Here is a 24,325-nt window from a genome sequence, read left to right as displayed (position 1 = left end):
GTTAAGGTGCCTTTCAGACTTGAAACTTCTGTGCTGCTTGCAGGGTGGAACCCAGGTGGAAAAGAGTGGGAGCACCTCTCCCATCCTGGTCAGGGCTCCTTGAACAGGAGGGAAAACACGCAGCAATGGAAATATTGTTTAGTTACAGTTCAGCTGTATATTATTCATTATTTCTCTCTTGCTGTCCCCTGATTTTCTCCATGTCCAGGTTCCCCAGAGCTCCTGAACTCTTCCCTCATCCCCACTCCCAAGCAGTGAAGCCATGCCCCAAAAAGCTCAAGGGTCACTGGGGCTGTGTCAGGGCAGCTGTGGGTGAGGAGAGACACCAGAGGGGAGCTGGGGCTCTGCTCATGCAGAGGGAGATGGGAAATGCTAATGAGGAGAGGTGCTCAGCAGCACTAATTATCCCACGCTCCTGCTTATCCTCAGGAGAGCCGGGGAACTCTCCCTTTGATCCTCCTGCATTTCATCTGATAATTGGATGGGGGCTCCAGAGGTTGCTGCTGAGGGTTTTTGGGAGCTGAGGGAAGGAGGTGTCTTGGATCAAGGGACAATCCCAGGGGTATTTCCAGTGCTCTGCCAAAGGAATGCCTGGGACACCACTCACCGTCCTGTCCCTGTTGAGGTTCTGCTAAGATTTATTCATTTTGTCTCTTGAATGGCCTCTTCTTTGTCCCATACGTCCTTATGGTTTCCCTTTTTTACTCCAATTTCATGGGGAATGGAGCTAAATGTTTATTTCCTCCTGCTTTGAAGAGGTTGGAATTGGATTATGTTTGTGTCTCATTGCTGCAGTCCTGTATGACCAGTCCAATAAATAGATTTACTGATATAGGTGCATTTCGTGGCAGCTACTGCAGCAGCAAGTCTGAAGACAGCTCCAAGAACATCCATGGAAAGGGAATTTAGAATCCCAAAGGCTGATAGCTGCAGAGGGAAAGAAGAGCTGTGTTCACCCAGGAGTGTGGCAGGGAAGAGCCTGTGCCCCCCATGCCCAGGTACCACAAGAGCAGAGTGCCTGTGTCCCCTCTAAAATGTTGTGTTTCCTCCTGAGATAAAGGTTAAAATCCTTCCCAGAGGAATCCCAAACCAGTGTCTCTGGAAGTGCTGATATCCCAACCCTCACCCTGTTCAGGGTTGGTGGGATGATCTCAAACTGGTTCCCAGAGCAGGACAGAGAGCAGATGTGGAGGAATTTCAGATATGTGTGGCTGAAAGCTCAGCAGACATTGCTGTGCTGATCTCCACAACCAAGGACAGATTCTCTTTTGGTTTTGGAGGTGAAATTTGGGACTGGTTTTATGAGGGTCTTTTGGATGAAAGGAGGAGAAAGAATGGGAGGCCTAGACCAGAATAATGTGGATATAACATCCCTAAGCAAATCCATCTTCCTGGGTTTGTACCTGAATTTCTCAAAGCTGACACTAATTGATCACATTAATTTCATAAGGAGAGAAATAAACAGCATAATTAGCATTACTGCATTTGAAACTACAAATCTGATGAGTATTATGTATAAAAGGACATGGGTGCACATGGCCAGTGTGTGTTTGTGTGCAAACACAGACCTCTCCTAACAAACACAACACATTTGTGCTGCTCTGAAGGTTAATCCAGACTGGGACTTGATTTCCAGTTTCACTCAGCAAGAAGTGATCCAATCCTTGGAGTTCTAACAAATCCTGAAGGGATTGGAGCACAGGCATTCTTGCAGTCAAATACAGAGAATTCCCTGGTGAGTTATGCTGGGGCTGCTCTCTTGGGTATCAGCAGGAGGCAGGGGGAGAATCCTGTTCTCAATAATTCATGGATCCATAAAGATTCTTTTTGAGCAAGCAATAATTCTTTGGAAATTAAGGCTAATTAAAAGCAATACCATCCTTATAAATGCACTCAGTTACTTGGTTAGGACAATTTTATATTTGCTTCCTGTGCTGCCATGTGCACCCTGATCAGTGTTTGGCTGTAGTTATGAGTAGAGACCATAGCAGAGAGACAGACTCCTGAAAATCTGGGCTCTAATAGTCTGGAGGGTCTCCTGGATATTTACAGTGCTTTAGGGTTTTTTATTCTGGGGTCAGTGCAGCTTTAACCCCTGAACAGTGCTTTATGGCTGATGGGTGAGAAGTGGCTGCTGCTTGCTGGACATTAAAGTGACACAGGAACTTTAAAAGATCTCTTTCCTCTGCTCCTCATCCTCAGTGATTGGCCCCACCTTCCTCCCCAGCCTTTCCTGGGCAATCAGGGAGGAAAAATGTGTGTTGGAACCCAGGAGTGCCATGTCTGGACACAGCAGTTTGGGCTGAAGGAAGACATGTGACAAACAAAATCCTTCTCTCCTGCAGTAAACAAAGCAGTGATTTGTATTTGCCAGAGAGTTTAGATAATAATTTTAGGCATCAGCATTAAAATGGCTCGTAAACAGCTTGCTCTGACATTTCTGCCTCTGTCACATGTGCTGAGTTACTGCTCACAATTCCCTGGTTTTGCTCAGTGATTTTGTTATTGAACTTGAGGGAAACAGGGCTCTGGAAATCCACAGAAGGGGATGGAAATGCCTCAGGAGTTTCTCAGAGAAGTTTGCTCCCAGGCTGCTGAGTGAAGCACCTGAGTTTGGAGTCCCCAGGTGCTGCTGCAGCCCCACAGTGAAGCAGAACAGGCAGAGGCAGAGGTTGGAATGCCTGAGTCCAGATTTAGAAAAGATCCCATTTGGAAGTCTGACAACAAACAAAACTCAGTGGTAAGCAGCTGCAGCAGCAGCCTCTCTGTCCACACTGCATTGGCTGTGAAGAGCAGAGAAGTTTTTCCTCTTCTGAGAAACTCAAATCACCGTGACAAGATCCAAATATGCAAATATCTATTTACATGTTTTTTGAAATTCCCTTTGTTTTGTTTTGGTTATCCCTCCCTTATCTCTTATCTAAGTTTCTGTTTGATTAAAGCCCTCTGTTGCAGTGTAGTCATGGCAGCAGGTTTGTATCAAGCAGTCTGTTTTTATGGGATTGCAGGGTTTGAAAGAAAACTGAACCAAACAAATCTGAGCCCTCGTGTGGTCCTGACCCAGGACCTCAGAGTGACAGAGCTGGGTGAGGACTGAGTACAGAGTTGTTGGTGTGTGTCTGTGAGTTCACTGCTCATTCCTGGGACTGTTTGTGGGGATGGTTTTGGGTGTGTTTTGTTCAAATACAAATGTGTAGAAGGGGCCATGTTCTGGTCACTGTGATGCTGGAGTTGCCTTCCTGAGCTCACACAATCCATGAAATAACTGCAGGGAAAGCCCAGCACCAGGACCTGCAGTGAGAATTCCTGCAGAGCACAGGTCAGTGCTGGGCAGCTCCTGTGGGGTGTCCCTCAGAGTGCCAGGGGGAAGGAATTCAGTCACTTGGCTCTGGCAGAGGGACACTTGCTGGGCCTGTCTGCACATCCAGCTCCTCACTGCTCTGGCAAAACTTGCTCACATAAATTCCTGGAGGGATTTGTGCCCTGCTGAGGTGGAGAGGTGCTGGGTGCTATCCCAGGGCTGTGACTCCACTGCACCAGTTTCTAGAAAGGAGGAGAATCAGAGCAGCAGGAAACCTCTCTGCAGAGACACTCAGTGATTTAAAGACTTCAGAAGATGTTGGCTTTAATTAATGCATTGGGAGCTGGGAGCCAGCTCAGTTAGCACTTCAGCACCTCCTAAATTGGTCAAGACAGGTTCTACTGAGTCCTTAATTTGATCTTCCTAGTGTGTATTAAAAGCAGGCACACCTTGATGACACCAGACTCTTCTGGCATGTCATTTCCAAAGGATTCCTGAAAAAGGCTCATCTCTCTCACCCCAAAAAGCTGCTCTGTGCACTCATGTTTGTGCTCACCTGTGAATTCCAGGAGTCACCCATGGCTCTTTTTTCATGCCAGGAGGGCACCTCATGTTACCTGCTTTTCAATGGTCACTCATTTCTCCTGGTTGTAACCTGGTTGTGGATTCCAGGCAGACACACATCCCTGGACAGCACTTCTTCTGTGTGTCCATTTTTTGTTGGGATGCCTGTAGGAGGGAAGGAAGGCAGGAAGTGGTGTTGGGACACAGCCAGGCTTAATGAATCCAGTGTGAGCATCAGTTCAGCTCCTCCTGATGCACTGGGGTTTTCTTACTGGGTAGAGAGGAATAAAGGTTTTAGGAAAAGGAGAATTTTGTGGATGCCTTACAAGGCTGATACCTTTCACACCAGTTATAAATTAGCAATAAATAACCTCTGAGGAGAGAGGAACAGACAAGGGAGGAAGGTGCACTTTTAATTGCAGTGTGCACAGAGAATGGTTAATGCAGAGAGGAGGACAGGGAGCTGCAAAGGAGACAGCTCTTGCCTTAGGAAAAGGCCAGAGAACTGTTATTTCTTTGATACTTAAGGTTTATTCCATTGGTGATTTCTGTCAGGGATTTTTTTTTTTTTTTTTTTTTTTTTTTTTGCACCATGGAGGCATCACTTGAGTGTAATTAAACTTGTTTTCCAAAATCTTTGCAGAAAAGGGCAACCCCTTGCTGTGTTATGGGGACTGGACACTGAAGATGGAAGTCACTAAAAAATTGTGATTGGTTTTAATGGAAATAGATTTGTGCCTTTATTATTTAGGAGAAAGAAGCAGCTGGTTTAGAATTGGAGCCCTTGCCTCCCAAATAAAAGTTCCTTCACTCCTTCCCAACAGATATTTAATCCCTCCAGGTTTTTCTGAGTTCTGCTCTGCCCAGATTGGTTATAGAGCTGAACTGGGTGCTGGCAGGGGAGGGGATTTCAAAGAGGCATTTTGTGAACATGGCTGGGTTAGGAGAGGGTTTCTCCAGCCACTTGTCCCAGGCTGTTTTGGGGGCACACAGAACACCTTCCTGAGGGAGGGGACACACAGTTTCCAGCTCTGGCTGGTGTGTGAGCTCACAGCACCAGGACACTCCCTCCCAGAAAGGCAGGGAAAGCTCCCAGTTCCATGCTGCTCCATTTCCACTCCTGCAAAGGGCAGGGTTCTGTAGCAGTGGGATTAAAAGGGGAACAAGCCCAGCAGTTCCTGGGAAAGCATTTTTTCAGAGGCAGAGCCCTTTCCAGAGTCCTCCTTCCCAACCTCCCTCCCCTGAACAGGCACCTGTGCCCTCCCCGAGTGCTGGGCTGTCAGAATATCTCTGCTAATGAAGCAGTCTGGCCTGAGGCTACTCTTACTGCAATCCCCAGCCCCAGCCTGACTCTGCTGCTCACACAGCACAGAGCTGAGCTGGGCTGGGCTGGGCTGGGCTGGGCTGGGCTGCAAGGAGGAAAGGACAAAAGCAGGGAATCCTGGCTGTGGCACAGCCCTGGTGTCTCCAAGACTCTGGGAGAGCCTGAGGGATGGCTCTGGGGGCTCAGGAGGGGCTGCTGTGGCTCTTTGGTCTCCTCCCCTGTCCTTGGGTAGGGGCAGTGACTTGGTAGGGAGAGGATTATGGATGGAATCTGTTCATGGGTTGGTTTGTGGATGGATCCAGGAGCTGTGGATGGAATCTGTGCTGGATCCTGCAGGGACAGGAGCTCTGGATCCCTTCCTGGGCTCAGGGTGCTCATCTGACAGGTAGCTGGGTTTCTCTCTCCTCCCAGCCTCAACCTGTCTTTCCTGTATCTGCAGTGAGGGCCTGAATCTGCAATGAGGTTTTAAAACAGCTCAAAGAACCTTTAATCTCAGTTACAACCTATCTTAGTTAGAGGTTTACTGAAACACATGTAAATAAATTACATTTAGGAAGTTTTCCCTTCTTTTATTGGTTGAATAGTGGAGAAATATCCAGGATAAGTAATTTGTCCCTGAAACTGGTGATAAGATGTGGAGGAAAATCTTTCTGTCTTAAGTTTAAGAGCTGTGCTTGAAGCATTATCTCCACTTAGAAAACACTTTCTGGCTCAGGTAACTCCTCGCAGTTGTTGACACATTTGACCTGAGAGAAAGGTTTTGTTTCAATCCAAGGGGATGTGTCCCAGAGGTGGGGAACTGAATGTTGAAAAATGATCACTATTCACTGTGTTTGCTGTGGTAGTGCCTCTGTGAGCAAATTAAGAATCATGCTTTCACTTTGGCAGCTCCCTGGAAACACAACAAGCCCCAGACTGGCAAACCTGCTCCATTGCTCCGTGTGCAGCTTTCAGGGTGTACCTGGCTCCCCTCTAACCACATGTGCATGGATTTGCCTGCTGCTCTCTGATCTGCTCTCCAGTGGTGAATCTGTTTACACTAATCCCAAAAGCTCTGCTATTGAAGAGGCTGGAGCTGAACAACTCCAGGCTCTGCTGCTGAACCCAGCCAGCCAGAGCTCTTCTCTTCATTACAGGCAGGACTCGTTGGTGACTCCAGGGCTTGCTGGGATCAGTCTCAAACTGTGCCTCTTACACCACAAACCTCCCTGAGTTCTGCCAGAACATCTTCCCTGTGTCAGAAAGGTTCCTGTCCTGCTCTGCTGTGACCTCTCCTGGAGGAAACACCGAGCCTTCCTTGGGAGAAGGCTGTGGCCAGGCTGTCCCTGCACTTGGAGGTGGAGCTGCCACTAGGAACAGAGGTGGAAGAGTAATAACCCTCTGTAAAAGAAGGAAGCTTTGATTAAAAAAATCCCCACTCCCTTATAGAAAGTGAAAAGAAATCAGGCCCAGGAAGCCAAGTTCCAAAGAAGATGGAGTCAAGGGAAGTCTGAAGAAGATCCCAAAGCTCTCAAGAGCCCAGTGCAGTTGGATGTGCCAGGAGTGAAGGTTTTGGGGAGCTGAGTGACCCCTCTCCCCACACAGCCCCTCAGCTGCCCTCCATCCAGAATCCTCTGACTGCCACAGAAATGTCTGTGTCTCCCACAGCCTCTTCCAAGCATTTTCCTTGGATCATTAGGTGATAATAGAAAGTGATTTTTCCCCTGTCATCTTGAGCAATCAGAAGCATTAAGAATAAGAGCCTAAGCCTGAAAGCCTAAATGAGAGGGTTTGATGGGTCTGTGGATCTGCCTCCTTCATTAGAGCCAGAAGCAAAGATGGATCCCAGAGCTGGAGTTCCTTGAGGAGAAAATGGCAAGGAGCAAGGATCATGGTCAGGTAGCATCATGAGAAAACTGAGCAGTGGCAGAGGCAGCTATTGCTCAGAAATGACCCTGCTGTCACACAGCAAAGCCACTGCTCACTGTCTGGAAGGCAAGGTCTATCTGCAAGAAGGCAACTCAGGGGACAAAGCCTGGGAACTTTGTGCTGTTCTGGGAGCTCTGAGGCAGAGCTCACACACAACCCTCACTGTTCTGCCACCTGCTAAAGACTCGTGGGCCACATTTCTTGTCCCATGTTTAGGGGGATAATTTATTTTTGTTGCCCTCCTGGATAGGATTCTTCCTGCCCAGTTGATCCTGCTTTAGCATCCAAAGGCAGGGAACTCTATCTTGTTGAGGTGACACAGCCCTGTAACAACCACACAACTTCATTTTGGGCTGCCTTGTCCTCTTGAGGCAGTTCCACACAGACCTCGTGTCTGCCACAGCTTGTGATGGAGAACAAATTCACCCCGTGTGTCCTAAGCCTTGCTGCATCCATCCATCCATCCATCCATCCATCCATCCATCCATCCATCCTCCATCCACCATCCATCCATCCGTCCATCCATCCATCCATCCATCCATCCTTCCATCCATCCATCCACCATCCATCCATCCTTCCATCCATCCTCCATCCACCATCCATCCATCCGTCCATCCTCCATCCACCATCCATCCATCCTTCCATCCATCCATCCATCCATCATCCATCCACCATCCATCCATCCGTCCATCCATCCACCATCCATCCATCCTTCCATCCATCCATCATCCATCCACCATCCATCCATCCATCATCCATCCACCATCCGTCCATCATCCATCCACCATCCATCCATCCGTCCATCCATCCATTCACCATCCATCCATCCTTCCATCCATCCATCCATCATCCATCCACCATCCATCCGTCCATCCGTCCATCATCCATCCACCATCCATCCATCCTTCCGTCCATCATCCATCCATCCCCACATGGAAAAGGGATGGAGCCAGGTCCCAACCGCCAGGGACACCGAGCATCCTGCGCGGGGGTGCAGAGGGGTGGCAGCAGCGGGGCTGGGCCGTGTACCCCCGGATGTTCCCGGTCCTCCCGGTCCCTCCCGGGCGGCAGCAGCGGGGCTGGGCCGTGTCCCCCCGGTGTCCCCGGTGTCTCCGGTGTCCCCGGTCCCTCCCGGGCGGCAGCAGCCGGCGCTGCCCCGCCGTCCGTCGCTCACCCCCTCGCCGCCGCCGGCGCGGCGCTTCCCAGCGCCTCCGCTGTTTAAATGGGCCAAGTTAGAGAAGCGGCGGCGGCGGCGGCGGCGGAGGGAAATCTTGTTTGGTCGGAGTCTCCGAACTGTGCGGTGACTTCTGAGCACCGATCAATCCGTGTCTGTCCCGGCCCGGGGGCGCTGGGGGCGGCGGGGGCGGCGCGGGGAGCGCAGAGCCGGCGGGGATGGCACTCTAGATGTCCGTGTGTCTGTGCGCGTGTAACGTGTTTGTATTTATAGACAGATAGATAGATACACACAGAGGGATAAGCAGCGTAACGCCGCGCTGATTAAAATTTCCCTCAGCAGCGGGGATTAAAACCCAACAGGCGGGGATCATAAAGGCTTCGGTGGGAGCGGGGCGAGTCTGCAGGTGGAGGTGGGCGGCCCCGGGGAAAGTTCGCCGCCGCCCGGGTGTCTGGAGCCCCGCGGGCAGAGCCGGCAGCGGCCGCGGCTCCGTCCTCCCGGCGGGCGCCGGCGGGGCGGGGAGGGGTCGCGGAGCGGCGGCGGGGGCGCAGCGTTTAATTTTAATTATTGCATATAAATAAATAAACCAGGTGTCAGTTTAAAGGAAGCAGGGGGGCAGGGTGAAAGGGGGCTGGCTGGGCGGCGGGGAACCCTCTCCAGCCTGGCGAGAAGGTGGGTTGATCTAGGGGAATCAATACGCTTTTTTTCTTTTTTTCTTTTTTTCTTTTTTTTTTTTTTTTTTCTTCTCCTTAAACCAAAATAATGTCTACGGCAGCAGAGACCTCTCCGAGATGTCAGGTATTAGTCCGGAGGGGCAGATCTGCGAGCCACACAGCAGCTCCCGGGTCTACGGTACATTAGGATCTCCGTGGGAGAGGGATCCCAGACAGCTCTGCTGGGGAGCCAGCCCAGGAGATTTGTTAGCGGGCTGCTCCGGGGGATACCAGCCACCTCCGGCACCCGAGCGCCAAAGGTGCTTGTGCTGCTGCTGCTGCTGCTGCTGGCGCATTTCAGCCAAACTCCAGCCAGAGCGAGGGCAACTTGAACCGGAGACATTGGAGCCGCTGTGCTTTGGAGAGACGAGGGCGCACGGGGAGCGCGGCGGCACCATGCCTGCTATCAAGAAGGAGCGACTTGACAGGGAAGAGATGGCCCTGGCAGCTTTTAACCAGCCCATGGAAACCTTACCTGACTACCTCGCGCCTCTGGCCGCCGCTGCCATCCCGGTGGTCACCCCGCACCCGCCGGCTTACGAGCAGATCTTCGCCCACCGCGCGTACCTGGGCTTCCACGAGCCCCACCACCCCCACCCGCACCACCCCCACCACCTCCCCGAGGACCTGATGCTGGAGAGGTTTTCCTCCATCCCGGATTTCCAGCCCTTCTTTGACAACGGAGAGCCTTGCATCGAGGTGGAGTGCGGGGAGAACAAGGCGCTGCTCTACATCAATAAGTTGTGCCAAGGGAGCAAAGGACCCTCTATCCGGTACCGGGGAGAGTGGCTCACCCCCAACGAGTTCCAGTTTGTCAGCGGCAGAGAGACGGCCAAGGACTGGAAGCGCAGCATCAGGCACAAAGGTACAGGCAGCGCTCTCTGTGTGCGGGGTCCCCGCTCCTCCTCAGCATCCTCCCTCTCGCCCCGAGCTCGGGAGAGCCGAGCCCCTTCCCCCCGGCCGAGCCCCCTCCCCTCGCACCCCCGGCCGCTCTCTGCCGGATCCCCGCTCCCGCCGAACTTTTCCGAGCCATTTGGGAACGCTTGACTTTGGGGAGGAGGGTTTTTGGGAAAGCGGGGCGAAGTGTGGGTGGGATATTTGGGGGGAGAATTTGGGGGGCTGCTCTCCGCTGGAGAGAAGTTTGACGCGGCTCGGGCGGGTGGCGGGGTGCGGACCCCGGGGCTGTCGGGGTGCTGGGGGTGTTCGCCCGCCCGAGCGAGCCGTGCCGGCGGTGCCGGTGTTGGTGGCGGTGGCTCCGCGGCGCCGCGGGGAGCGGCAGCGCGGCCGGGCCAGGCACCGGCGGGGCGGCGGGCGGGGCGGAGGGGGTGTTCCCCTCGCAGCTGGGTGGTGCGGGACCTCCGCGGCGCCGGCGGCTGCTGACGGGCGCCTCTGCCCTGCCTCCCTCCCTCCCCTCCCCGCCCGAGCCGGCGCCGCAGTCGCGGCTCCGCGGCGGAGCTGCTGCTGCTGCGGGCGGCAGGTGGAGAGCGGGGCCGGGGGGGCACAGCCCGGGCGGCGCGGGATGAGCTGAGGGCTGGAGGGGTCAGCCCGGGGGGCTGAGCAGCGATTAGGAGGTGGCTGACACCTCTCTGGGGCTATTGATCGCCGGGGAGCGGGGCAGCGCTAATTGTCGCATCGCCCCCGTTTCTTTCATGGCCGGGTTCCTGCTGCCTTCGGGAAGCCTCAGTTGCTCTGGGGTGAGTCAGGAGCAGCGGCCGGAGCTGCCCGGGGCCGTGCCCGGTGCGGGGGCTCCCCGGGGCTGGGGCTGCGGCGGCACCGAGCCCGGGCTGGGCTGAGCTGAGCTGAACTGCGCTGGGCTGGGCTGAACTGGGCCGGGCTGGGCTGGGCTGGGCTGCGGGGGCCGTGCCCGGCTGCCCCTCCGCAGGGACCCGCGGGGCACAAAGTTGGCTGCAGGCGGGGATGGGTGCTGCCAGGCAGGCAAGGGGAGGGCTGTTTATATAGAAGCAGACGCGTGGCTCCCCCTCCCCGGGTCCCTGAATACTTTCCTTTTATAAACGTGCTGATTTCTTTTTCTTCTTCTTCTCCTTTTTCTTCTCTTCGGCATATAGGGAAAAGTTTGAAGACTCTTATGTCCAAAGGAATCTTACAGGTACATCCTCCAATCTGTGATTGCCCTGGGTGTCGAATTTCGTCTCCAGTGGTAAGATTATTGTTAAACTATGTGCTTTAGTTAAGACATCTTCCCTCTCCTCTGCCTCCTTACCTTAAAAAAAAAAAAAATCCTTTTCTTCGGTGCTCGTGGAACCGTGATGTCTGAGGGTCACGGAGGCTGCCAGAGCCTGCCTGCACTGTGAGGGTTCCAGCAGTGTTAGAGGTGGGCAGAGAGGAGCTTGGAAGCAGAGCAGACGGGAAGAGCAGGGTTTGACCTGAAGGAAGCAGCACTCGGTGGATTTTTTGGTTTTCGGGGGGAGCTGTGTGTGCGCAGAGGCAAATCATTGAGGAGCCTCTTCCTTATTCCCACCCCTTCGTTTCTGTGCATTGTGCAGAGGTGTGAAAGCAGCTAAATAAAGCAGAAGGGAAATGTAATTGCACCCACGTGTTAGAGTCAGAGCAGCCACAGTTTACAAACCATGGGTGAGGTGAACTGCATGAGGAACAATTCAAATGTTACAACTTGAGCGTCGTTCATGCTGTAGATCTGTTATGGCTTTTATAGATCCTTCCTTCCCAGCTGCTGGGTTCCTTGTGTATTCTTGCTTTTATCCTGAGACTCCCAAAATGTCTCAACATTTTTGTGGAAAAGATGTTGATGCTATAAATAAAAGGCGACTGAAATCGTAGTAAAGTAAGGCCTTAAAACGGTTCATCCTGTGTAAAAATAACCATAAAAAATAACATCTGACTGGGAGGGCAGAGCTATTGGTTTGGGGAACTGAAGCAGCTCTTGGTTTGAAAGAACAGCAATGACTTAAAACATTGCCCAGTAGCGCTGTGGAAACAGATACAGGCAGAAATGAATGTGCTTTTATCTGCTGGAAATCAACAGTTTTTGGTTTTGTTGCTTGCTTGGGCTCGAGCAGATAATCTGTGTTCACATGCAGTGTCTCTGTGACTGGGAATGGCAGCTGTGAGTTGCAGTCCTTCCTGTGTGGTGTCTGTGCCTGCATGGCTGTGTCACACATCCCCACGTCCCCCTGGGAAGGGGCAATAATCAACAATTCCCGAAATTAATGGGGAGATGTGTCCTGTGACACCAGCCACCCCACAGCTTTGCCTGGCATTTGACACCAGGTGTGCACAAACCTGGCCCTTCCCAGCTCCTGCAGTTTGTGGGACAAGGTGTGATGTGGTGGGAGCAACTTTCTCCAGCTGGGAGGTTTGTCAGTGCTTTGGTTGCCAGCTGTGTGCCTCAGAGCCAAAATTCTAGCAGCAGGATTTTCAGGGGTTGTGCAGGGGTAGGTGCATTTCCAGATGGGAAGACAGCTCTGCATGAAACCAGTGTCTGGTAGAGGCTTTGAGAGCCAGGGTTGGAAAGTACAGAGGGAAAAAGAGGTCGGTGGTGTTTTGGGAAAGGAGGAATAAATCTTTCTGGACTTGGCTCCCGCTGCTTCCCCAGCAGGGAAGGGGGGTTTGGATGTCAGAATTGGCACAGCAAGGCCAGAGCCCAGTGAGCACTTCTGTCAGAGCTGTGTTTGTCAATGCTCCCTGCACTTTCTGTGCTGTAATTAGTGCATGTCCCTGACCAAAGGACAGTTCCACATTTTGAACCTGAAGTCTTTCTGTAGTGCTTTGTGGTAGCTGCATGCACTGCACATCCAGAGCAGTGGCACCAGGAGGAGGATTAGGAATTGGGCACGGTTTATATTTCCCCATTTAGTGATTGTCCATGCGAGCACCGCTGAGATCCAAGGGCTGCTTCCCCTCAAAAGTAGAAATGTTTTATATTTTATAGTGCAGATGACAGAGACTTGCAATGCCTGGTGCTTGTGTGGTCGATGGGGGTGTGGAGATGGGGAGCTGATCCTGTCTGCTCTGAAACCAGTCTTTGGACAGCGGGAACAGGCCAGGGACACTCCAGCAGTGCCTCTGGAAGGGGGCAAAGCAGCCTTTAGGGGTCTGCATGTCTGCAGGCACCAGGCTGCGAGGGCAGAGTGCGGCCGTGCCTGCGGGCACGGTGACCCCAGCGTGTCCCCTGCCAGCCCCGAGCGGCAGCGCCGGGGGCTCCGTGTGCGCGGGGGAGAGAGGAGGGGTCGGTCTGGAGAGGAGATTGCAGCGAGCATTGCTGGCATCGCCCCCGGGCTGGCATCGCCCCCTCCCCGCTCCCCCCGGTGCCCCCGGCCGCCGCTGGCGCCGCTCCCCCGCCCGTGTCCCGGAGGGGCCGGGGCTCGGCGCCCGCCCCCCGCCGCCGCTCGCCCGCCGCAGCTGCAGACGGGGCCGGCGCCGCTGCCGCTCCGCCACCGACCGCCGGTTTCCTGCCCGGCCCGGGGGAGCGGCCCCGCCGGCGCCTCCGCCCCCGGGCTGCCCCCCCGCCGGGGCTGGCTGTGCATCCATCCGTCCATCCCTCCGTCCCTGCATCCATCCATCCATCCATCCATCCATCCATCCGTCATCCATCCGTCCATCCATCCATCCATCCATCCGTCATCCATCCATCCATCCATCCATCCGTCATCCATCCATCCATCCATCCATCCATCCCTACCCTGTCCGTCCATCCATCTATCCATCCATCATCCATCCATCCCTACCCCATCCATCTATCATCCAACCATGGATCCCTCCCTCCCTCCCGTGTGTGCTGGGATGTGGGAAGGGCTGAGGGATGTGGGCACAGCTGTGGGTAAGCAGGCTCTGCCCCTGGGCTTTGTGCCCTCACAGAGGAAGGGAGAGCAGCTCTGGAACCCTTACTGATGAGCAGAAGCCCCTCAGATCTGTGAAGCCCAGCATCACACATGCAGAGCAGTGGAAGTGATTCACGTGATTGTTTCCCTTACCAGACACAGTGTGACCCTTGCTGTGTTTCCATTCTCATAGTGCTGCCTCTGGAAGGGAGTTAAGGCTGGGGATTGGCTGCTCCTCATCCTCTTTCCCCATCCTTTCTTGGACAGGGTGTCTGTTTGAGTGATGGTCCTTATGGGGTTCAGGGTTTGGGGCACAGGTAGAGAAGGAAAGACCCATTTCCCCAAAGCTGTTGTGATATGGCCACATTCAAACAAAGCAAAACAAAGAGAGCAATAAATGCTGTTTGGGTTTTGCCCCATGTCCATCACATGCAGAGACCCAGGGTGGGTGTGCGGGGCTGGGGCACTGACAATGGGAATTCATTTACTTGCTGGGGCTGTGTTTTGCTCTTGGTTTGATTTATATGTGATTCCTTTTATTTGCTGCTTTTTGCTTTTCGTCATCGTGGTTGTTGTTTTCCTGTGCTGCCCTGAGGTTCAGGCGTCAGTCCAAGACTTTGTCAGGGATGGGGAGAGGAGCTGTCTGCTGTTAACTTCAAAAATGCCAGTAATGAGCAAAATCTGTTGTTTAGCCCTGAGGTTTCTGAGCCTTTTCCTGGTCCCAGTTTTGGGTGCAGGGGTGGAAGGCAGCTCTGTGTCACCAGAGAGTGGCTTTGTGTCACTCAGGTGCTGGGCTCTGGGTACATCTCCCTTCTGTCCTTCCCTGTGTTCCCCTCCTGGCTGCTCCACAGTTTGGGAGAGCCAGGAGCAGAGCAGCACCTGGGCAAGGAAAGGAGGTCCTTGGGCTACTGAGCGTGGTGGGATCCAAATTCAGAGGCTTTGACCAAAAGGGAATCTCCCACATTGGGCACGAGTGTTCCAGGAGAACTTTCCCATGGTAAAAGGACTTTGCCTGCTGGAGGATTTCCTTGGCTGCAGAAGCAGGATTAATTCTGAAATTTCACTGTTAACTGAATAGATTAGATTTAGGTTCCTCTCAGCTGCCTTGGGCTCAGGGATGGAGCTGGGGAATGTTGGGGTTTGTGTGCAGGGGACTGTTTTCATAACTTTGCCTTTGTGTCCCTCGGGGCTGCCTCATGAATGTGGAAAAAGCCCCTCTGTAAAGCAGACTTATAAACCTCCAAATCCCCCCAAGGTCTTGGGCACAGTCTGTTGATTTTTATTTGTGGTTTCATGCTGATTTGACTTGTTGCTTTTAGTCCAGCACATTTTAGTCCAGGTTAGTGTTTGTTGGAGGTTTTGGAGATAAATGGGCTTTTGTTTGTTTGTTTGTGAGGGTTTTTTTTGGGTTCTGTTTTGTTTTTTTAAATTATTTGGCCCAGGTGGATGTTAACCTGTGTTGCACTGCAGTCTTGCAAGTTCAACTTGAATTCTTAACAGCAGTTGATTCAAACTCTGCCAGATTTCAGCTTTATGGAGGAACTGGGGATGAGGTGAACCCTGCTCTGAAATGGGGTGAGAAGTTCCCAGAGCCCATCCAGGGCTGAGCAGGGATGCTGAGTGTGGGATCATCTCTCAGGGTTCCTGCTCTGAGGGCAGTGGGCACCTCTGTGCTGCTGCTGTCACAGAAAAGCCCCTAAAACCCCTGGGGGTCAGAGAGAGCTTCCAGAAGGGGATTTTCAGGGGCAAACAGCTGGGAATGGGAATCAGCGTGGCTGGAGAGGAGCTCTGGAGTGCTCTGGGTGTTTGAGTTGTTGCTGGTGGTGCAAACTCTGCTCCTGTCAGGGGCTGGAGGGTGGTGCTGCCCCAGGAAAAGGAGCAGTTATTGTTCTGTACAGAGGGAAAGCAAACCCAGATCAATGGCACTGAGAGTGCCAGCACAATGCCGAAGGATTTAATTTTGTGGATTATTAAATACCCTCTGGAAAGGAAAATATTAATTGGATTGCAGGCTTGTGAGTGAGCAGTGGAGATGTAGAAGCAGCTGTGGCTTAAGAAAATAAATTTATCTTGGAGGGGGCTTGAAGGAGCTCCAGGGGGGTGAGGTTTGGCCTTGTGCAGGAGCTGGGGTGAGGATTTCTGCTCTTCCAGGAGCAGGAGGAGACAATGGAGGCAGAAGGTCTGGTGTGATGGGAGGGCAGAGGAGGAGCTGTGTGTGGGGTCAGTGCTCCTGCAGACCAGGCAGGAAACCTGCCTGGAAAAAGGGAGGGAAAATTCGTACTGGGCTTGGTGTGTGAAGGTTCTGTGTGGAGAGAGCAGATCTTCTCCTGGGGTGCTCTAAGAGGGGATTCCTGATCCCACAGCCAGCATGGGGCTGATTCCCTGGAATCCTCTGTAGCAAAAGGCAATTTCTGAGCCCTCAGCCCCTGTGGGGGCAAGCCTGACCCAGGAAATGGGCAGCACTGCTGCCTGCTGCTGGAATCCTGCTGCTCTGAGGAGAAGAAAGTGAGGAGAGACAGACAAATAAATGTAGGGAAGTGGGGCAAGCAGCATCATCTCGTTAGCACCGTGTCAAGGGCAGTGTAAAGGTGACACAGGAGAAGTAATTTTGCTGTCAGAATTATTTAGAGATGTCATTAAACTGCTTAGGGCTGTCTCTGGTGCTTCAGGGCACAGACACCTGGTTTTAATTTGCACTGCTCTGTGTCCAAACTCGCTGGCCTGGCTCAGAGGGAGTGGGGCTCCTTTGGAGCCTGCTGGCAAAGGCAAAGGGTGACCAGCAGCAGGTGAGATCCCTCATAAACTCCCTTGATTTAGAACTAGCAACCAGGTCAGGGCTGCAGGGATGGGAACTTGTCACAGTGCTTGTCCTGGTTCAGTTTGGGACAGGAGAGCACAGAGCAGTTTCCTGCTGGGGACCTGCTGGACACTGGGGTCTCTGCCATGGCAGGGGTGGAATTTAAGGTTCCTCCCAAGCCAAACCAGTCTGGGATTTTAGGATTGGCCATGGACTTTGGGAAAAAAAAATCCCCCTTGTTTTCATTTAATTATTGCGTGGCCAAAATAATACACATAAAAAATCACTCTGTTTGCTCTCTGTATCTTTGTTTTCTACCTAATTTATTTGCTTTTGTGGGGTTTGTTTGTATTTCCTTCCCCCCCTCTTATACATTGTCCTGCCGTGTTTCTCCTATGCCCACACTATTCCCTTTATCTGGAAAATGTTTTACTACTCAGAACTTGTGTTTGGCATCTTCCCTCCGTTCTCCCCTCTACTGAAATGCATCATCTTCACTTCCAGCTGGAGAATTCCCCATTCTCACCATTTCAGGGCTCAGCACATGCTTCCCTCCCTCAGTCCTGCTGCTGGAGCACTCATTACAGCCCCTGGGTCCCAAATTTGTGTTTTCCTCCTGAAGGATGCTGCAGGGTCAGGTGCAGCTGTGGATAACCCAGAGCAGCTCTGCTGGAGGTGTCTGTGCACACCCCTGCTCTGCCTGAGCTCTGCATTTCCTTCCTGTTGTTTTTGGCTCTTATTTCAGCCAAAGCAGCGAGGACAGGGAGGAAATTACACATTCCCCTGGGTCAGAAATCTGATAAGGGGTTTTCTTGTAGCAGTGTCTGAGGATGAGGAGGGATGAATGGAGGGAATTCCCGAGCACTGAAAGGTTCTTGCTCATTTATTTTGCCTCTAGTCCATGGGAAAATTGTATTTTTTACCTAATTTTGCACATGGATACAAAGCTACAGGATCTGGGAAGGCCATTAAGCCCAAATTTGCCCTGTTTTTTGATTAGCTGCACAGAAATATTGCTGCACATCAAATCCCTCATTTTCAGATGTCAGGAAAGCTGCAATCCCTGTGCAGAGCAGGTTCTTTAATCCTCTCCATCTCCAGCTGGGAGGGAGCTCAGAGCAGCATTCAGCAGCCAGCCTGGTCAGGGGAGGCAGTGTCACCCTGGGGTGACATCCCTGCCACCAGCCAGGGCTGGGATGGCAATTCCAGACACCTGGGAAGCAGAAAACCTTCAGAGCTTTTGGTGGTGGAAGAGCCAGAGGGCAGAAAATCCAGAAGCTGCAATGTTTGTGGTGACAGAACTGCAGTTGTGTTTGCTTGGAGCTGGTGCCCAGTTCAGAGCTGGGATTGATTTCTGGGATTGATTTCTGGGATTTTAAAGGACTGCAGCTGACTTGGGCAGGAAAGTTGTGTGTTCCCTTTGAGGAGCCAGAGCTGCCTGCCCTGGGTTGTGTTTTTATCAGTCTGGGGCTGTGCTGCTCCCTCGGGGCTGATCCCACCCTCCTGCTCAGCCTCTCCCTGCCCCTCTGTGCCACCAAGCCCCACAAAGCCCCCCTGGACCCCATCCCTGCCTTGCATCCCCAGGTGGGTGTGAGAGGTGCCACTGGCTGTGGGAGCTGCTTTTGCTGGGTTGCCAGGGCAACCAGAGATGGCCCCTGAAGACAGGAAAGGGCAAACATTCCTTTCTGCTACAGTCTGGAGCATCAGTGATTGAATGAGATTAGATGGAATTAGATAATCCTGAAATTCGCAGTGATTTGACGCCAGACCTTTATTAAATAAGTAAAAGTACCAGCCCTTATAATAAAAATGAATTCTTTCAGATCAATAACTTTCCCCACTGCTCATCACAGCTGTGATTCTTCAGATCTCTTTTTCTGTGGCACGGGGTGAAACACACAAACCTGCTTTTTTTTTTTTTTTCTTTAATTTTTTTTTCCTCTCCCAGAGGAGACAATAATATCAATTCCTCTTTTATTTCCCCCCTGTGACTCACCCACTTAACCCTGAAGCACCCTGGCAGGGGAAGGCAGTGCAAGGTTCTTCAGGGATGATTCAGTGCACTGGAATTTACAACTCTGGGGTTACTTAAACACTGCACAGCATTGCTCCTAGGTATTAAAATGTTTTAGAGTTAAAGGAAGAAAATTAAAATACATGAAAATATGCCATGAGTGGCTGGGTAGTTTTTTGTTCCTCTGTGCCCTCATCCCTGCAGAGGGGCCGATACCATCGTGTTCACATCTCCAGTAAATGTGGGTAAATCAGGATGCACTTTGATCACAATCAGCCCAGATTCACATCACTCCAACTCTGCTGACTCCTTTTTCATCTCCAGGCTGGCAGGGCTGACATCAAAACCTGCTGTGCACCAGAGGACACCCAGCAGAGCATGGAACATTTGGGGTGTTCTGGCCCTCGAGCAGCTCTGGCTTTTCTCAGGCTGTGTTGGCCCTTCCAGAGCAGAGGGTTGGTTTATTCAGATGATTTTTTTTTTTGTGGTGCAGCTCCAGACACCCCTGCTGAGGCACAGTGGACAGTTTGTGGTCTCACAGCAGAACCTGGCTGCTCCTCTGCAGAATGCTTTTAATTCTGAATTAAAATCAAATTCATTTTCCAATTCCTGCAGTAGCAGTGTGATTTCTTAAAACATCTTTGGCTTGAAATTCCTGAGCTGCTCGTGCAGGATCTGGACTTGTATCAGCAATGTGGATCTGGCTTGTTTTTGAAGTCTCACCTTGCTGTGATGGATTTCTCAGGAATAAGTTCAGTTAAGAGTAATTCCATGAGGCTGGGGAGCATTTCTGTCCCCTGGCGTGTGCAGAGGGCAGAAATCATCCTTGCTTTGGGAGGATTTAGTTCTGCCTTTGATGTGTCTGCTGTTGTCTTTAAATCACTGCAGGACCTGCAAAAAGTGTGTTTAAAGGATATTTGAAATTATGTGCTCTGAGTTGCTGTGTTTTTCCTTTAGCTGAAAAGCTTCCATCCTGAGAGTCACTCTGGTGCTGTGGGGCTCCTGCAAGCCCCTGCACTGCTTTTCAAGGCAAGCTCTGCAAACAGGAGTGAAAACTCTTTTTATTTTTTCCCCCTATATCATAAGGAAATACTGACATGGAGCAAAGTTTGGGAAATGAGTGAGAGAAGTGGGTGAGAGCAAATTGAGCTGCCCTGGGAATAACCCCACCCTCAGCAGCAGGAGAACAGGACAAGTTGCTCATTTTTAGGATCCTGGAATCCTGGTTTGGGTTTGGTTTGGGTTGGATTTAAAGCCCTGAAATCTCATTCCATTTTCCCCAGCCCAGGCTCTTGGGAGGATGCAGAATTCTCCCTTGCAGGGCTCTGATTGCACATTCAGAAAGTTGTGTGGTGTCAGAGCAAATACCTCACAGAAATCCAAGCACATGACACTGGCACTATTGTCTCAGCAAAAAGAGATATATTGGTTTAACATCTTTTCCATTAACAAGCTTTAATTTACATAAATTATATCACCCTCTGTTAATTTATTATTACTTGTTCAGTTTCCTCTATTTCATTATTTCTCCTGGGGGTTATAAAATTACTTGGATTATTCTGCTTAAGCTTTTTAAAATACAGTCACAGTGCTGTGTTTTCCCATTTACCTTGTATTTCCTCATTGTTCTGAGGCTCATTAAAAATCTGAGTGAAGTGTCTCAAGAACTTCCCTGGATAAGTATTCTGGAAGTCTTTGAGAGCAACTTACCCAAATTTGCTGATTTAAACCCATATCATTTTGGAAGTTTCTGTTTGGACACCTCCTAATTTACTGCTGGAATGAAAAGTATTTCATGTCCATGCTGTGTCAGAGCTGGCTTTTTCTCCCAGTGCAGAAACAAAATATTTACTGAATATTTTAATTATTTTTTCTTATTTCTGCTGGTACTGTCATCACCATCAGACAATGGGCTGAGGCCACTGTGACCTCCTGTCCCCAAGCAGCCAGGTTGGAGCTCTCCAAGGAATGAAGGCATGATTAAAATCACACATGCAATTACTGTAGATTAAAATCTCCCTGATGGGTGGGGAAGGACAGGCCCTTCAAAGGGTTTTCCTCCAAAATCCATCACTCCTTGGGAGCTGCTTTGTGTCCCCAGTGGGGTTTGTGCCTCTCCCCCTGTTTGATGGAGGGCTGGAGCTGGGTGGGTAAATAATAAATAGTAAATAATAAATAACAGATAACATCCAGCCAGCCCCAGGGCTCAGCCAGCAGCTCCCAAGGGGCAGAATTTCCTCCCTGAGTTCCACCCTGGTGCTCTTTGTGAAAGAACCTGTGGTTATCCTGTGTTTAACTTGTGTTTTAAACACTGCTCTTGTCTTTTGTTTACCTTCCCACTTGTAATGTGATTTCAGAGGGGATTTTTCTGGAGCTCCAGCTGGCACCCAGTGTCCAAACAAAGGCAGGTCTCTGTCTGGTGTGTGCCTGGTGCTGTTTGACCCTTGCTGTGTTTGGGAAGGGCTCACCTGCCTCAGCCAGGGCACAGGGATCCAGCTGAGCCTCTGCAAGGTTTGCAGGGATTTGTCCAGCTGAGCCTTGTTTATTTAATGGGGCATTCACATCTCAGGAGCTCAGAGCTGATCTCCTGCTCCAGAACTCGTGGGTGTCAGACTTGCCCTGTAATTTGATTTAACCCTTATTTTGGCTGTTTCTCCATTGGAATTTGGACATTGTGAATTGGGGAATTTTCTCCATTGGGAATTTGTGCTGGGTTTGTGCAGAGATTACCCTGTGGAGTTTGGGGATGTTGTGCTGTGCTCTGACATTTGTAATTTAGTTTTGCTTTGAGCTGGAGTGAGGGAAATCCAGAGAAAGATTCCTGGACAGGATCTGTCCATGGCAGGGCTCTCCTGAACTGGGACAGGAATTCCTGGACAGGATCTGTCCATGGCAGGGCTGCCCTGAGCTGGGATGGGAATTCCTGGACAGGATCTGTCCATGGCAGGGCTGCCCTGAGCTGGGATGGGAATTCCTGGACAGGATCTGTCCATGGCAGGGCTGTGCTGAGCTGGGACAGGAATTCCTGGACAGGATCTGTCCATGGCAGGGCTCTCCTGAACTGGGACAGGAATTCCTGGAGCAGGATCTGTCCATGGCAGGGCTCTCCTGAACTGGGACAGGAATTCCTGGAGCAGGATCTGTCCATGGCAGGGCTCTCCTGAACTGGGACAGGAATTCCTGGACAGGATCTGTCCATGGCAGGGCTGCCCTGAGCTGGAACACGAATTCCTGGACAGGATCTGTCCATGGCAGGGCTGTCCTGAACTGGGACAGGAATTCCTGGACAGGATCTGCCCATGGCAGGGCTGTGCTGAGCTGGGACAGGAATTCCTGGACAGGATCTGTCCATGGCAGGGCTGCCCTGAGCTGGGACAGGAATTCCTGGAGCAGGATCTGTCCATGGCAGGGCTGTCCTGAACTGGGACAGGAATTCCTGGACAGGATCTGCCCATGGCAGGGCTGCCCTGAGCTGGGATGGGAATTCCTGGACAGGATCTGTCCATGGCAGGGCTGTGCTGAGCTGGGATGGGAATTCCTGGAGCAGGATCTGTCCATGGCAGGGCTGCCCTGAGCTGGGACAGGAATTCCTGGAGCAGGATCTGTCCATGGCAGGGCTGCCCTGAGCTGGGATGGGAATTCCTGGAGCAGGATCTGTCCATGGCAGGGCTGCCCTGAGCTGGGATGGGAATTCCTGGAGCAGGATCTGTCCATGGCAGGGCTGTCCTGAACTGGGACAGGAATTCCTGGAGCAGGATCTGTCCATGGCAGGGCTGCCCTGAGCTGGGATGGGAATTCCTGGAGCAGGATCTGTCCATGGCAGGGCTGTCCTGAACTGGGACAGGAATTCCTGGAGCAGGATCTGTCCATGGCAGGGCTGTCCTGAACTGGGACAGGAATTCCTGGACAGGGTCTGTCCATGACAGGGCTGCCCTGAGCTGGGATGGGAATTCCTGGAGCAGGATTCCTCCTTTCCCTTTCACACAGCTGTCCCCTTGGCACTGGGTGTGTGCAGGGCAAACCCAGAGCTGTGCATTGGAAGTGGTGACTCCTGCAGGAGGAAGATGGGATGGAAAACACGCCCAGGCTGGGATCTCACTTTCCCTGTGCCTGGCTCCTCCAGTGCAGGTGCTCCCAGGGTGACCCAGAGCTGCTTAGCAGAGCACAAGAGGATCAGGAGGCCTCAGGGGTCTGTGTCTGCTGCAGCTGCAGGGGGGGAATTAGGGTTGGCAGAGTGGAATTGGTAGAGCTTGTGTTTGGCTGGGCTTTTTTTGTTTCCACAGCAAATAAATAGTAAATTTGGGCTCAGCACTGGAGGGGGAGGAGTGGCACCTCTGTCACAGCTCTCCTCCTCAGGGGGCTCAGCAAGGAGGGTTTTACCTGAATTCCTCCAGGTACAGCTCCCAGCCAGGGAATTCCCAGCTCAGTGTCATTCCAGAAGGGGCAGGAGCCCCAGCCTGGGGTGCTTGACTGATGCAGAGTGTCCCACTGAAGGCTCTGTGGGTTTGGTGGGTTTTGCAGATGTGCTGTGTTCTGCAGCAGGGCAGGATCCAGTTCTGCAGCAGGTTTTGTTCTAAAGCTGAGGGAGTCCCCCAGGAGTCACAGATGGCTGTGGGCACAGTGTTATGGGGTTTGTGTACAAACTGGGTCAGAGCTGCTGGAATTCCTCAGGAGCAGCTCTGCTGAGTGTTGGCCCTGCTGGGGCTCTGTCCCTGCTGCCAGTGCTGCTGGAACCGCCTCACACCCAGCTCCTGTTTGGGGTATTTTATCTTGAACTGCAGCAGAGAAGAAAATCTCTCTTGAGCACAACTTCCCTGAGTCATCCCAAAGAGCTCCCTGGTGCTCATCACCAACATTCCCTGCCTGCTCCCTGTCCCTCATCCTGCTCATGGCTCTGTTGGGAGCTCTTTGGGGCACAGGATGATGTGTGGAGGCAGAGAAACTGGGTCCTGCTAGAATGGAGGAGAGTATGGAAGTTTGAACCCAAAGCAAGTTGCCCAGAGGGGAAGCTGCAGCTCTTCCATCAGTATTAACAAGGGGGTTTTGTGAATACCTAAAGAAACAGAAGAACAAGGTCTGGGAACAGAAGGGAACATTTCCCATCTAGAATCTCTCAGTGAATTATAAAGCCCAAAGGATAATTTGTTAATAGAGCAAGAGCCACCCCCTGGCCCAGCTCTGCTTCCCACCCTGGGAGTTCCTCAGTGCCTGAGAGGGGAGAGCCCATTTCCAGATAAAATGTTCACCTTTCAAACTTCCCCTCTCTTTCACTCCAATTAACTTTGCTTCTGGTTTTCACTCCCATGTGAGATTAGTTTTTTTCACCTTCTCAGAAACCTCCCTCTGGCATTGCTGCTTTTTCTTTCTTCCCTTCCAGCTTCTTGTTCTTCATTCCTTTGATGAATTATTTACCTCTCTTGTATTACTTTTCTTGTATTCTCTTTGTGTTTACCTTCAAAACACACAACTCCCAATACTTCCTGCATCCTCCCCTGCTCCTTGGGAAGCCACTGTATTTACTGGTCATTCATGTTATTTATAAATAACATTAGTCATTAGTCATTAGTGTTATTTATAAATTACATCATTATTATATATAAAATAATTATATATATTAAATTATTAAATATATTATCATGTTATTTATAAATACAAATGTAAATTGTGTCACCTGTTGGTGCTCCCTCAACCAGATTCACCTGAGAAGCCTCCCTGGCTCTGCTCCTCTCTG

General features: G+C 51.6%; 1 protein-coding gene across 4 annotated transcripts in view; it reads left to right on the top strand.

Moving 5' to 3' along the window:
- The first annotated feature begins 8,313 nt into the window (after positions 1 to 8,313).
- Positions 8,314 to 24,325, top strand: part of SAMD11 (sterile alpha motif domain containing 11) — an 86,435-nt gene continuing 70,423 nt past the window's right edge. Inside the window, exons 1-3 of one of the 4 annotated variants that reach the window (XM_056508078.1) lie at positions 8,314 to 8,424; positions 9,047 to 9,849; positions 11,051 to 11,142. In XM_056508078.1, coding sequence (XP_056364053.1) covers positions 9,063 to 9,849; positions 11,051 to 11,142 — 879 coding nt within the window. In that variant the 5' untranslated portion in view covers positions 8,314 to 8,424; positions 9,047 to 9,062. Of the gene's footprint in view, positions 8,425 to 9,046; positions 9,850 to 10,442; positions 10,462 to 10,541; positions 10,679 to 11,050; positions 11,143 to 24,325 lie in introns of those variants that run through there. The other 3 variants (XM_056508079.1, XM_056508081.1, XM_056508080.1) reach the window with 3 other exon arrangements.

Source organism: Oenanthe melanoleuca, chromosome 21 (genome assembly GCF_029582105.1).
Source record: "Oenanthe melanoleuca isolate GR-GAL-2019-014 chromosome 21, OMel1.0, whole genome shotgun sequence".
Lineage (NCBI taxonomy): Eukaryota > Metazoa > Chordata > Aves > Passeriformes > Muscicapidae > Oenanthe > Oenanthe melanoleuca.
The sequence above is the reverse complement of the archived record's forward strand: the minus strand, read 5'-3'. Positions and strand labels throughout refer to the sequence as shown.